Source organism: Physella acuta, unplaced genomic scaffold (assembly GCF_028476545.2).
Source record: "Physella acuta isolate Inbredline_101_S28 unplaced genomic scaffold, ASM2847654v3 ptg001079l, whole genome shotgun sequence".
Taxonomy (NCBI): domain Eukaryota; kingdom Metazoa; phylum Mollusca; class Gastropoda; family Physidae; genus Physella; species Physella acuta.
Genome location: NW_026732596.1, coordinates 134,737 through 150,000, shown reverse-complemented (window position 1 = coordinate 150,000; position 15,264 = coordinate 134,737). Strand labels below are relative to the sequence as shown.

The window sequence follows — 15,264 nt, the reverse complement described above, 5'->3', positions numbered from 1 at the left end:
ACAAACAAGATGGTAAAATGTCAACAAATTTTGATTTGATAAAATAATTATTTTAAAATGTCAAATGTTGAGCTCGTATTTTCCATGGCAGGAGTGAGTGAGGCACCAGTGCCATCTTACGAAAGATTATCTCTCCCGGACAATTTTTTTCATTACACGTGGGCATGTTTGTTGTTCGAATTATTTTTTATGCTGTCTCCGGGCTGTCGTAATCAGATACCTACACACGTTACCATGGCAACGAGATCGATGGGAAGTTGCGTCGTCTGGTTCTTGTCGTGTTGACATCGCGTGGGGTGGTTACAGACGTGTATCCGCATGCAACAGTTGTTTATGTGAGAGTGCGGTTGTATATGGTTGTATGTGTGTGTGTGTGTGTGTGGTGAATTCGGAAGTGGAAGGGGAAGATATTGGTTGTGAGAGTGTGTGCGAGAATGTGTGGAGGATAGCGTGTTTGAGGAAGTGGTAGGGGTGGTGTGGTGTGAGGGTCTGTGAGCTTGTGTGGTTGTGTGTATGTATGTGAAGTCGGGATAGTCTAATGTGTGGGGCTGTGGCATTGTGTTGTTGTGTGAGTTTGTTGTTGTTTGCGTGTGTGTGTGGTTGTGTGTGTTTGAGAAAAGAGATCTTGTGTGAGTGTGTGGGGAAGTAAGTTGGAATTGGTGAGGGAATAATAAGTGTGGTTGAGTACGTGGAGAATGAAAGTGTATGTATGTGAATGTGTGTGGCACTGGTGAGTGTAGTGTGGGGCTGTGGCCGTGTGTGATTGTTTTCGCCAACGTTCGCCCTTTCACGTGCATATGCATATCGATTTATACATGTGAATCTGCTTCAGGGCAAACAAGAGAACAAAGATTATTAAAATTGATTTTAATATAATATAATATTATTTAGAGAACAAAGGTTTCATGGTTTCATGCCAAGCATATTAAAAATTGATTTTATGAAATTTTATAAGTTTTATAAGTTTTCCTTGTGTTTGAGTATTTCTAGAGTATCTTAGACGCAATTGATTATGAAAAAATCCTGACACGTGCGCTTTTCTAAAACTCGTTCGATTAGTGTTCTAATCAACTCCCCAAAGTTTCAAGGCGATTGAATGATTGGTGTTAAACCGCAATCGACTTTTATTTTTTATATACCGTATATATAGAATAATCGAATCGCGCTCTGCAGGGGCGCCACCCCAGCAAATGTGAATTTATTTCTCGCAAAAATCTCGCCAGAATTATTCTCAACAACTTCCCAAAGTTTCATAGCGATCGGATAAAAGGTGTAGTAATGCATGAAAGCCAAAAAAAACACACACACACAGATATAGCTTTATATATATATATATATATATATATATATATATATATATATATATATATATATATATATATATATATATATATATATATATATATATATATATATATATATATATATATATATATGTATATATATATGTATATATATATATATATATATATATATATATACATACATATATATATATATATATATATATATATGTGTGTGTGTGTGTGTGTTACTTGAAATCTTCTAAGGTTGTTAAATCATTTGAACTTTAACCTTTAATATCGAAGTAAACCCACCTTCGTCATCTAAAAGCCCCTTCTTTTCAATCAAACTTATGTTTACTATCTATTCACCAACGTGGTAATCACGCGTATTAAAAGCTTATTAAAAGAACCTTAGGTTAGCTCCGTTTTTACAAGCTTTTATTTAACTCACTTCCTCTGTCGTCAGTCTGTCTAGACGGAAACGCAGGAGTGAAAATTCGGAAACTTCTACATGACCGATACGATTCACAGTTGGCACGTGTGTCAAGACACGAAGACAATGCAATCTGAAACTAAATTTGACTTAATTGGATTTCTAATTAATTTTTTATGAATTAATAAAAATTTGGACCGAATTAGTAGGCATGTCTAGCCAACCACACCACACGCGTCAGCACCTTCAATAGCTGCGCCATCACGTTCAATGGCTGCATTCAAAAACCATTGCGCGCCTACTGAACGTGATGTTCAGTTGGCGCGCAATGGTTTTTAGTCATGTAACTCTATTGTAAATAAAACATGTAAAGTACTGAAAAAAAAAATTCATAAAAAACGTTTAATAACAAGCTTTTATGTAATAATGCACTAAAAAGTAGAAAATAAATTATAGACTACTATTTAAATAACTATAAAGAAAAGCGTGGGTGTCTTCCTTAACATTAGTAAAGGTATCCAATAGATATTAAAGTGACCCACGCTTTTCTTTATAGTTATTTAAATAGTAGTCTATAATTTATTTTCTACTTTTTAGTGCATTATTACATAAAAGCTTGTTATTAAAACGTTTTTTATGAATTTTTTTGAATTTTTTACAAGCTTTTATTTAACTCACTTCCTCGTCAGTCTGTCGTCAGTCGTCAGTCTAGATAGAAACGCAGGAGTGAAAATTCGGACAGTTCTACTTGACCGACACAATTCACAGTTGGCACGTGTGTTAAGACATGAAGACAATGCAATCTGAAACTAAATTTGACTTAAATGGATGCCTAATTAATTTTTTATTAATTAATTAAAATTTGGACCGAATCAATAGGCATGTCTATCCAACCACACCACACGCGTCATCACGTGCAATAGCTGCGCCATCACGTTCAATAGACGCGCAATGGTTTTTAGTCATGTCACACTATTGTAAATAAAACATGTAAAGTACTGAAAAAAAATTAATTAAAAAACGTTTTAATAACAAGCTTTTATTACTAAAGCACTAAAAAATAGAAAATAAATTATACACTACTATTTAAATTACTATAAAGAAAAGCGTGGGTCTCTTCTCAAATATTAGTAAAGGTATCAAATAGGTACTAAAGCACTAAAGTGACCCACGCTTTTCTTTATAGTAATTTAAATAGTAGTGTATCATTTATTTTCTACTTTTTAGTGCATCATTACATAAAAGCTTGTTATTAAAACGTTTTTTAATTAAATTTTTTTCAAGCTTTTATTTAACTCACTTCATCGTCAGTCTGTCGTCAGTCGTCAGTCTAGATAGAAACGCAGGAGTGAAAATTCGGACAGTTCTCCTTGACCGATACGATTCACAGTTGGCACGTGGGTCAAGACATGAAGACAATGCAATCTGAAACTAAATTTGACTTAATTGGATGCCTAAATAATTTTTTATTAATTAATTAAAATTTGGACCGAATCAATAGGCATGTCTATCCAACCACACCACACGCGTCATCACGTTCAATAGCTGCGCCATCAGGTTTAATAGCTGCGCCATCACGTTCAATAGACGCGCAATGGTTTTTAGTCATGTAACACTATTGTAAATAAAACATGTAAAGTACTAAAAAAAAATTCATTAAAAAACGTTTTAATAACAAGCTTTTATTACTAATGCACTAAAAATTAGAAAATAAATTATACACTACTATTTAAATTACTATAAAGAAAAGCGTGGGTCCCTTCTCAAATATTAGTAAAGGTATCCAATAGGTACTAAAGTACTAAATTGACCCACGCTGTTCTTTATAGTAATTTAAATAGTAGTCTATAATTTATTTTCTACTTTTTAGTGCATCATTACATAAAAGCTTGTTATTAAAACGTTTTTTATGATTTTTTTTACAAGCTTTTATTTAACTCACATCCTCTGTCTGTCTGTCTGTCGTCAGTCTAGATCGAAACGCCAGAGCGAAAATTCGGACTGTTCTAAATGACAGATACGGTTCGTAATTGGTATGTGGGTCAAGACATGAAGACAATGCACTATAACATTAAATTTGACTTAATTGGATGCCTAATTTATTATTTTATGACTTAATTAAAATTTGGACCGAGTTAGTAGGCAGTTCTATCCACACGCGTCATCACGGCCGAAATGGGCGTGGAGCGAGTGGAGCTCTACGTCAAAAGCGCGTCATCACGTTCAATAGGTGCGCGATGGTTTTTAGTCGGGTCAGCAGTCTGGTTCTTTACCATTAGATTGCGCCATCCCATAATATTTTACTGAAACTTTAGCTATAATCTTCGCAATGGTTTTCAGTCATGTAACTATTGTAAATAAAAAAATGACTAGTAAAATATAATTTTTTTTCATAAAAAAAAACTTTTTAATAACAAGCTTTTATGTAATAATGCACTAAAACGTAGAAAATAAATTATACACTACTATTTAAATTACAATAAAGATGCCAAGATTTATTACCGACTTCTACAATAGCATTATATATTTGAAATATTATTGTTTTTACTGCCAGTCTTTCTTAAGAGTATTCATTTTTTATCTGTCATTTGCATCATTTGCATAATCAATAAAAAGTAACTTAGGTGTTGAATGATTAGAAAAAGGTGAATATAAGCCAGTGATACTAAATTTACCAACGTACATGGCTGGATTAGTCTGGCAAACCTAACAGGTTTTAATTATATAACAATATATGTTTGAATAAAAACAGTTAAAGAAAACTTCCGAATTAAATGATCCTCATTAAATGATACTCATATCGAGTAATGTTTCGTCTATTGTCTGGTAATAATTAGATGTTTTGACCCTACTGTCTAGATATTTTCTGTATGTGATAATGTAGTTTTCGACCCAAAATTTTTTTTTTAAAATTCATAATTGAACTAACAAATTGTTTTTTAAAGATATCAATAAATACTTACCATGAACTTCCATACAAATGAAAGAATATCTTTCATGACATTCGTCATCATTTAGGTGCGTTAAATACAATTGAAGGCAGTGTTCTTTTCCACCCAAGTTGTTGGGTTCGTTCTTGCCCCACATCGATGTTAGATTAGCCTTTGTACCATCTGTCCACAACCATTCACCTTCTTGTAATTGGTCACTAGCTCCAAGCCACACTTATGGAAGAAAGTAATCTACATAAATATATCGTACCCTTTGATAATTTTTTAAAAGTTAAAGGGGTGGGCGCGGAGGAGGGTACGCCATGGGCGCCGACCTTTAGGTGGATCCAAAATGGATAAAAAATAATTAAAAAGCTCATTTAAGCAGAAGTTAAGAAAATAAACTATTACAAGACTTTACACACTGATTTTAATGTTTTTTGTCTGAATTATGGAAGGGTAGTAACCGCTCTACAACTTTTTCATGGGGGGTGGGGGGAGTTGTTTTTTTTTTAATTGGAAGGATGTAAACCGAATTGGTGAGTAGATAAACATTTTAACACTTAGAGAAAAAAAAACTATTGCGTTAACGCATGTTGTACAATTTCTCCAGCCAGTTATGTTAAGAAATAACACAATTAGTTCTTTGTAATTACAAGTTACATTTCAGTCAAATTCAGCTTGAAGATGAGAGACTTTTACTTGATCGTAATACATGTTGCATGCATCCATTGTATTTTAAAGAAATAAAGATCGCCGATTTCTGTGGCTATCTGATTTGTAAAATAACACGCGGTCGGAGTAGGTGTAGTGGATGATGTTACTGCTTAGTAGAAACTGTATGAACTTATGAAAAATAGAAGCAGGCTTTCTGTATTCAGAATAACCTAATAAACATTTATACTACAAAATTGATAAAGTGTACAAAGAGATGCGCGTTTGATTGCTTGTTTCATAACAATCCCCCTAATACTGCAATGTTCATATAGTTAAGGCCTACTAAACTGAATACCTCGTCCACCTTCGCTAAGAACTGTATTAGGTGGTCTGAGAGAATTGAGAAAGTCCAGAACAAAAGGTGAATAAACTTTCGCCAGGCTCCTGAGTCCATTGAAATTTGAGCAGTATTTCTTCAAAGAATAAAATAATATAACATAATTTTTAAATATGCTAAGCTCTAATTATATATCACTAAAACGGTAACTGTATGGCAATAAAATTATTTATTATTTAATTTTAATTAAATACTGTCAAATGTGTTGACTTTAGCGACACATATCCTAAACATTTTATTTACCTGCGCTTGAGCCCAGTTCATTTTTGTTGTGAATAGCTCGTAGCAGATGTTTTCAAACTCCTTAGCCGTTTTGCTTATGCACATTGCTGGAGTTTTTAAATAAAATACAATAGAAAGATTTCTATAACAATACCATATTAAGGGATAAGCTCCGTTTTATTTTGTTGTTTTATTTTTACCATTTTAGATCTGAAGCCTTTTGAATACTTTAACCATGATTGACATATGAAAATAAGTATTAAACAGCAAAAAGAAATGTTTGAAAACAGTTTTGGTTTTCATAGAAAAAAAAAACCCAACAATCTCCGCCTTTTTTAATTGTTTGTTACTTTTAAAAATACTAATCCTCTTTTATTTCTGCTTGTATAGTAATCAAACTTAAAATGATTATATTTCAGTATATAATAAAACTTTTGTCACGACAACTTTTTGAAATATCTACTAGTAAGAATTTTATAAGGTGTAAAATATCACACCCTGTTTAGTACTCAAAAGTTTCAAAATTTGCATATTATTCACAATATACTTTTTTTCTATGAAAACCATCACAATTCTCTCGTGATAGAAGTTGTATTTTTGCATGAAGAACAATTAATGAAAATATGGTGGGCATTGATTTATAAATAAAACCCCGCGAACTGAGAAAAACAGAGAAAGTAACGAAAAGTAGGGCACGGAAATACCATATCTGTATACATTGCATAGCTGAATGTAATCTTTGGGTGTTTCTAAGTTTAAGATTATCAAATACATGAGAACTTTAGCTATAAAATGACGCCAAATACAATAAGATGACGGATATAAAACTTTTCGCAGAGAGCTTGTAAGATTGGGAAAAATTTAAAATTAATTAATAAGGTATTAAAAATTGTATTTTAAAATATATTTTTTCTCAATAAAGTTATTATTTTCTTAATAAAAAATAGACAAAGTATCCAAAAGTGCAAGAAACCTATTATGACGAAAAAACAGGAATTAACAAAACTGTGTTTTTAAAAAAGTTATAGTTAAAATCGTACATATGGTGCGTATTTTTAGTTCGATAGCACTTTATCGCCCCGCAGATAAGTGTATCAATTTAGATTTACCACTGTAAAACCAATGCATATTCCACTCAAAAACATTTAAATTTAAATATTTAATGTGTGTAATATATGTTTTTTTTGTTTATTTTTTTTGTTAGCATAACGATAAATAATCTTTAAAGGAATGTTTAGTGGCATGCGGGTCCAAAAAGATTTACCGGCTATTATTGTGTATAAATCTCTGTTGATGTAATAATAGAGAATGTTAAAAGAAAAGCTGTTAGATATTTACCTTGTGTAAAAACAACTTGTGCTACAAAAGCTAACAATATGCATGTATAAATCTTCATTGGGTTGATCCACAACATAACGACTGGAATAAAACCTGATCAAACAAAGAATTTTAATTCAGGTGGGTTAAAGTACCACTTTTAAGAATAATAATTTTAAAATGTATATTTGAGATTAATGCTAGAAAAATATGATTAAATCAAAAAAGATATTTAAAATCTAAATAAAATAAATCAATAGTTGAGTTTATGTTACGTGTAATTGAGAACAAACATTAAAAAATAAATAAAATTATATATATATATATATATATATATATATATATATATATATATATATATATATATATATATATATATATATATATATTACTAGATTATCCGTTATCCTTGGATAAATTTGAGTTTCGGGGATCATCCATAATTAATATCACGTTTGTTTGAGGATTTTTATCTTTTCCCTCCCTACTGTCACACATCTTCACAAATAGCCAGCCCAAACATTTAAAAAGACGTCAGACCTCAGACCACAAGTTTTTGTCTTTAAAACACTGATACCCGCTAAGCATGAGTGTGGTTACACTATCCTTTCATATGCTGAGGTCACAGAAACAGGTGGGCACTGCATCCCGCCACGTCCCGATTGGCAACTTTATCATGCACATAAAAAAAAAATCACACTTAATCTTGTTTTTATCTTTTAAAACGCTGATTTCTTTATATAATGTTTTGTGTGCTCGAACCTCATTTGAAGAATAAAAGAATAACGTTTAAAACTAACGGCAAACTAATAATAATGCATTAGATCCGATTGCGTGTGTTGTGATACCCCAGTTTCATTAAAAATTAATGACAAATATTGATGTGTTTCGAACCCATAGCACTTGCATGGTGCATATTACACTATTATGTCAGCCAGCTGGATACATACGATTGGGTGCAAATTGGATTATTTTACATAGTCAGCGTAAACAAGGTTAAATTACGCGAATATTAAATTAAATTATATCCTATTTTAGCCTATTCCATTGCTAAATGAGCAAAGATTTATATAAAACTAGCGTACGCGCGGGGATAGATGAAAGTCTGACGAAATATATGAAGGGTTTAATGAATTCTTTATCAATCCTATGTTCTTAGACGCGCAACCTTGTTTTCAAAACTGAGTTATGTAAATGTAAAGATTGCCTGCGCTTGGATCATAAATATCGAGAAACGGGATTGCCTATACTACCGCATGAAACCTTGAGTGTACGTTAATCACTCACCGAAATAATGAGGTAGAACAAATTTCAGAGACCGCCCATGTGTCAGGGATGTAATGGGGCGCTCTCGGAAGCCCCCGATTACACACCCGCAGATAAGCCATAGTGCTCGCCAGGGGAACCTGGGGCGCTTCTGGTCGTGTTATCTACGTGGCGCCGGCGTTTGCGCCTGTTGAAGTTTTATCGCTAAATACAGTAGTACCCATTTTACCCGCTATGCAGGACGCACGATTACCGGGTGCTAAGTGTTAACATAGCCGCTCTGGAAATATGGGCGCCAAATTGTGTATTGACGAACATCACACCCTTCCGTGCACAGCTCATATAAACATTAAATTATTTTGTTAACAGAAAGCTTCCTTGGGTATTCTCATCAACTCCCTAAAGTTGTATAGCACTCGTGTGAAATGTGTCGAACCGCATCTGACTTTCATTTTTTTTAATATACCGTATATAGAGAAAAATCGCACCCTTCTGTGGCGCCGCTCTTGCAAAATAAAAATAGCTTATTTTGCAGAACCCTTCCCTGCAGTGTTCTAATCAACTTCTCAATGTTTCATGGCGATCGGATGAACGGCGTCAAAACGCAATCGACTTTTATTTTTATATTCCGTATAAAGTGAAAAACAAATCGCGCAATATCGGGGCGCCACCCCTGAGAATTTTTTTTTACTTCGCAGAAAACTCACCAGGAATATTTTCAACAACCACCCCTGAGAATTTTTCTTTACTTCGCAGAAAACTCACCAGGAATATTCTCAACAACTTTCCATAGTTTCATTGCGATCGGATGAAAGGTGTAGTAATGCATAAAAGACAGACAAACAAACAGACACACATACATTGCTTTTTATTTAAACAGATATTTGAGGCCTGAAATAGTTAATTATAGAAACTCATTATCGCTCGCAAACCGTCTAACACGAAATAAAAATGTATGTTTTTCCACATGAAACAAAAGCCAATATGATTCCCTATTATTTCTGAAAATAGTATAGAAACCTGGAGAAGCCATTACTTGGAAATGTAATTAGATTGTAAAACGGTATCCTACTTAATGTAGAGATCACTATTCAGTCAACAGATCAGTCTTACCATACAAGAGACAGGCTTATCATACAACAGACCAGCCTCATTCAACAGACGAGTCTTACGATACAAGGAATCAGCCTCTCTAAACACACCAGTCTTACCAACATCACAACAGACCACTCGTACCATCCAAGCGATCAGCCTCTCTCAACAGACTAATCTTACCAAACAACAGACCAATCTCTCTTAACACACTATTCTCAATTAAAAAGAGACCAGTCTCTCTCAACTGAACAGTCTTATCATAAAAGAGATCAGCCTCGCTTAACTGACCAGTCTTACCTCACAATAGATCAGCCTCTTTCATCTGACCAGCCTTTCCATGTATGAGAGGGTGAAATGTTCATTTGTCTTATTATTATTTTATTGTGTGGGAAGCGGTTCGCCAACGTTGAACTGGACAGTGGCTACGAAATATCCGGCCTAGCGGTATATAACGCCGAATGAAGTATTGGGTCGTTCTTTTTTTACACCATAGCTAGTAGTGAGAATGTATATCTTATCTCAATTGAGCGGTTTTTTTATGCGCGGTAGGGTGAGTTATGTATGTTTGAAACAAGACGAATAAACAGCTTTCTTTCTCGTTGCGCGCACGTGTCACTTTTAATAATTTCTCTTTGGGATCATCATGAAACAACTGAGTTTACCTTTATACGTCAGCAGTTAGGAGTGCAGAGGGTAGGAGGAGGGAGGTTTTGACCTTACCCTATAGACTCATAAAATGAAAGCTTTTTAAAAAAAATTTTTTTACATGTATTGTCGCTTTATGCCTACTATTTCAAAATTGTTAATGTAATATAAAAAACTTTTTAAAATAAACCACATAAACACACACACACACTCGCTCTCAAACGCACACTTACAGACACACACATGCACACAAACACAAATATACACAGTTATTCGCGCGCGCACTTTGCTCATGGTCTGGTATTAGTTTTCCGTTGAGAAATTAAGGTTTCTTCCAATTTTAATTTGCAGTAGCATTTTGGCATATGCCTTTTTAGCGCAATTTCCATTCTGGAGAATTGCGTTTATTAACTCATCATTTCTGGGAATGGATGGATGAATGAATGAATGAATGTATGGATGAATGTGTGTCCGGGCTTTAAGTCGTATCTCCTCCTCAACGAAACAATATCGATGACTAGTTCCAAAAGCAATTGTGTTAAGCAAGTTACGAGAATGAGCATAGGCCATAAAAATTCCGGGTTTCTTTCATGTATTTCCCGGAAAAGCCAAAAAACCTTTACAAAATGCAGTTTTTGGCCCATATCTCGGCAACCAGACCACTTAGCGACTTGAAACATGTACCAATCGATTCCCGCCATAATTTAGAACAATATTGCCGAAGAAAGTTTTCAAAAATATCCTCTCGTTCGGTCACAACTTTTAAAATTACATAAACACCTACAGACCGATCGTTCTTCTAGCTTGAACGCACCCAAGCATTATACGTCAGAGCTATTTTTAGATAACATAAGGAAATTGCGCATAAATGTCACTAGACTTTTTTAATTAACTTGTTTCCTTTTTAGTCTACCAAATTTTATAATTATGATTCTAAATATTGAAATGCGAGTTAAATTTAGAAAATTATTAATGAAGTCTAAAAATGGATTCGATATTTTTACTCGTTTGACATTAGAAATATTATTATATATAAATTAAAATTAAAATACAAAATATGATTTCCTACCTGTTTTGGTGACGTGCTGTTCAGTTTTATGAAAGATGTTCTATCCAGGACTCAAAATAGGATACGGTAGGTTCTTAAGACACAGCGAGCTTTTAAAGAAGTTTTTTTCAAACACGTCTACTTTTCTGAGAAGCCTGATAAGGATACGAATAATTCACGTGTGCCACAGAGTAGAGTACGCTCACATACTAGGTAGCTTCAAGAGGATCCAGAAACGCATATCACTAGCATGCAAGCCGCTTATCTTATAAATTATGTGTAATTTTTTTCTAAATCATGTAAGCCGCCACTTTTATATCCGCGTATGAGGAGTTTATTAAATGTAATATAATCGTGTAAAAAGAAGTTTTTACATCCTGAGGAAGTATTGTTATCTTGCAAAAAAAAGCGAATTAAATTTTTTTCAATTCTATACGTTTAACACTTTCATGTGTAAGCTAATTCGTCTTGCAAATTTATCTGTATGTGTATGGTGGCCTTTTTTTAACAGACACTGTCTCTTAACAATTCTAATTTTGGTGTAGAAAAAAATATTTGATTCTGTAAAGTCAAGTAGCAGCCTATCTATATATATAATTCTCTTCTTCGAGCCGTTAGAAAACAAGCTGCAAACGCTCTCCCTACCTCCCCACCCCTACATGGTTTTAGTGAGCTGTGTTCACTCTAAATGTTTACAAGCAGAGCCAACGATTTTAAACGTAGGGGGGGGGGGGGGGAGGGGGAGGGAAGGAAGGGGGGGGGGGGGGGTTATGGTCCTTAACGAGCTACTTATAGTGTTTTAAAGAAATATTTTCAGTGTCAGCGTTGGTACTGTCGAATTCACAAATTATGAATTATTGAAAATTAGAAACAACTAAATAGCGGCGTATGTTATGCCGCGGGCCGGCTCGTTTTCTTTAATTCTACTATGTATAATTCAATAACGCAACTCAGAATGTTCTTTTAATTTATAATTTTCTCCCGTCGTTAGTCAACCCCCCCCCCCCCTCCCACCAGTTACAGCTTCTGTATGGTTTTACCAGAAATCACTCAAAAGTTGGCAGAAACCATCGTGATTCATCATACACGTCTATATGAAAGTTCATCAACCTAACTAAAACGGTATCCAACTAATCGGTATTTGAAAAACGTGAAATATAGTACAGTATCACTTTCGGATATCGAATGTTACTCAAAATATGAAATGCAATCTTACGTACATGATTTAATACTTATATAATCAATTTCATGTACCTTACTAAAAAAAATGTGCCATGTTATTATGCTCCAGAGGAAATTAATTTAAGTCGATGTCTAGTATTCAGAAATAGTTAAAAATTGATGGAAAACTGTGCATACAATATAAAACAAGGCGGTGTAAAACCTTCTCGATAGAAAAAATATATGCACGATTGCAATACTTCCTGTATATACGAGACAGAAAATCAGGAACCAATTTTATCAGCGATAAAAAAAAAAGGCAAGTTCGTATTAATTTCCTGAGTTACTCCTCTTTTGAGCTTTGCAGAATAAAAATGGTGAACAGAAAGATGGGCAAAGGAAAAATGTGCAACGGAAACAGACAGACAGGTAGGTAGGCGTGTGGGTGGGTGAGTCGTTTGGGCAATTGGTAGGCGGTAGGTGCCGGTGTACGCGTAAGTGTAAGTGTATTTGTACATGTAGGTCTTTATGGTCAAATCACTGTGAACAGAGTTTCTTCCAGGCATCCAGAAAGCCTACCGCCCCCCCCCCCCAAGAACAAAATGGAATTTATATAGAAAAATATATACTTTTAACAGTGCCCCCCCCTGAAAATTTCAAAAGATAAAAGTCTGGAAGAAACACTGATTGTGATCTACATCCGCTGTAGACAAACTGCCTGCGGAGTGCGGATAACCCCTTGCTTGTGTTCAAACAACGAGCGGGCTTATCACAATTTTGGTCGAACAGCAGAACAACATCTATGATAGAAACATCTTAGCACTATGTGATTGTATGCATTTTAGAATGTGAGGCGCGTTTATTATTCCATAAAAATATACAGACGTTGGGATGAGTTACATCATACACATAGACAATTGCAAACTCAAACATGCACGAATAAAAAAAACACACACCCATACACACACTCACACACACACACACACATACACATTGACATAATCCTCATTGGTGAGCGATCTGTGTGTAATTTACTATTTGCGCATTTTTTTCTGTGTTATTGATAACATTTCTAAATTATTTAGATGTTAGTGATGAAACGGAAAAAAACAGCAGTGAAAAAGAAATAAAAAAAGCACTTTTTTCTTTATTACCTGGGTTAGCTCCCATTGAATTTTAAAGTAACAGGAGAACATTTCTTTTTTAAATTACGGTTTAATGGGAATAAATATGAAATTGTTTCATTTCGTAACTCATCTGAGGCTACCTCGCTTGTGTTGTTTTTTCTTATATGGATATTGATATTAAAATAAATATTTATTGATATAAATATGTATTAATTTTCACATGTTATTAGTACGAATATTTACTACAATTTACTGTTACTATTTATAAACATCAACACGCTATTCCAATTGATGAGCATTATTAAATATTGACTTAAATAGATATTATATATTATGGAAAATACATTTCTTTTAATAGGGAGTTAACTGATAGCTGAACTTTCCACACTTAAATCTTGATCACAAAAATTCCATATTCACATATTTCATGAAACAAAAAATCTCTGGTTTAAAGTCTTATGCTTACATTACAAACTTTACTTTCTATTGAGATTTTTCTTCAATTTCCTAAACAATTGTGAAAATAATTCCGATGTTTTATACGTTACTAATCACAACAATTTATTTGATATAGGCATTATTATTGTGAAACTAAACATTTAAAGTAACAGAAAATGACAAAAGATAACACAATTCGTTTTGAATAATAAATTTATTTTCTGTAGAAAATTAAGTCGTTAAGCACCTATACATGGTTAACATGGTGTAAAAAAAACACTTGCTCCTAGAACGAATATTTTGTTACCTCTAAAATGCATTACATTTGTCTATGTTTTTATACTAACAAATATTAAATATAACTAGAATACCCGTCATCCGTTGGATAACTGTGGGTTTCGGGGGTCATCCATCAAAAAACATCACGTCTGTCACTCAGAGGCATAGCGACCCTTCCCGGCGCCCGGGGACAAACTTTTCGATTTGAACCCCCCCCCCCCCCCGCAAGATTTCGATTTGCAACCCCCCCCCTCGAACTTTTGATGTGCACCCCCCCCCCCCCACTCAAACTTTCGATTTGCACCCCCCTCAACCTTTCAATTTATTTTTCCAAACCATTTTGGCGCCCCAACATATGTCCCCCCCTTCCCCCTCCACCTCCCCTCCCCCCCCCCTCCTCGCTACGCTACTGCAGTGTCACTTATCGTCACAAAAAACAGACCCCACATTCAAAAATATGTTTTTTATCTTTTAAAAACACCGAAAACACCGATTTCGGACTATCCCTTCATATACTGACGTCACAGGTGACCTACTCAACTCTACTTCACCTGCCCAGTGTCCCGCCAAGTCTTAGACAACATGTTTTTATCGTTTAAAAAACGACTCCAGCCGAGCATGTCTCTGACCACACTATCCTTTCATATGCTTAGGACAAAGAAACAGATGAACTCTACTTCACCTGCCCTGTATCCTGCCAAGTTCAGATAGGCAACTTTATCATTCACATCTAAAAAAAAAATTGAAAAAAAATATCATTGACATATTGGTCTAGAACCTGTGCCACCCGCATGAGAGCGGACTACGCTACAAACTTAGCTATTTACTCGTGACGTCACGAATGAATTTTTATACTATACTTTGAGTCTCCTTATGCAACTTGATTTACGCGCATAGATCTAGATCTAAGTCTAGTAGTAGATCTAGTAACTTTCAAATTAAATTTTATCTTAAATTAGCCAA

General features: G+C 34.2%; 1 protein-coding gene across 1 annotated transcript in view; it reads right to left on the bottom strand.

Moving 5' to 3' along the window:
- The window catches only part of LOC131955580 (uncharacterized), an 18,630-nt gene extending 7,193 nt beyond the window's left edge, over positions 1 to 11,437 (bottom strand). Inside the window, exons 1-5 of the mRNA XM_059319750.1 lie at positions 11,318 to 11,437; positions 7,264 to 7,356; positions 5,947 to 6,032; positions 5,662 to 5,779; positions 4,683 to 4,883 (exon numbers count right to left, since the gene is read on the bottom strand). Coding sequence (XP_059175733.1) covers positions 4,683 to 4,883; positions 5,662 to 5,779; positions 5,947 to 6,032; positions 7,264 to 7,339 — 481 coding nt within the window. The 5' untranslated portion in view covers positions 7,340 to 7,356; positions 11,318 to 11,437. The remainder of the gene's footprint in view (positions 1 to 4,682; positions 4,884 to 5,661; positions 5,780 to 5,946; positions 6,033 to 7,263; positions 7,357 to 11,317) is intronic.
- Between the last annotated feature and the right edge of the window lie 3,827 nt (positions 11,438 to 15,264).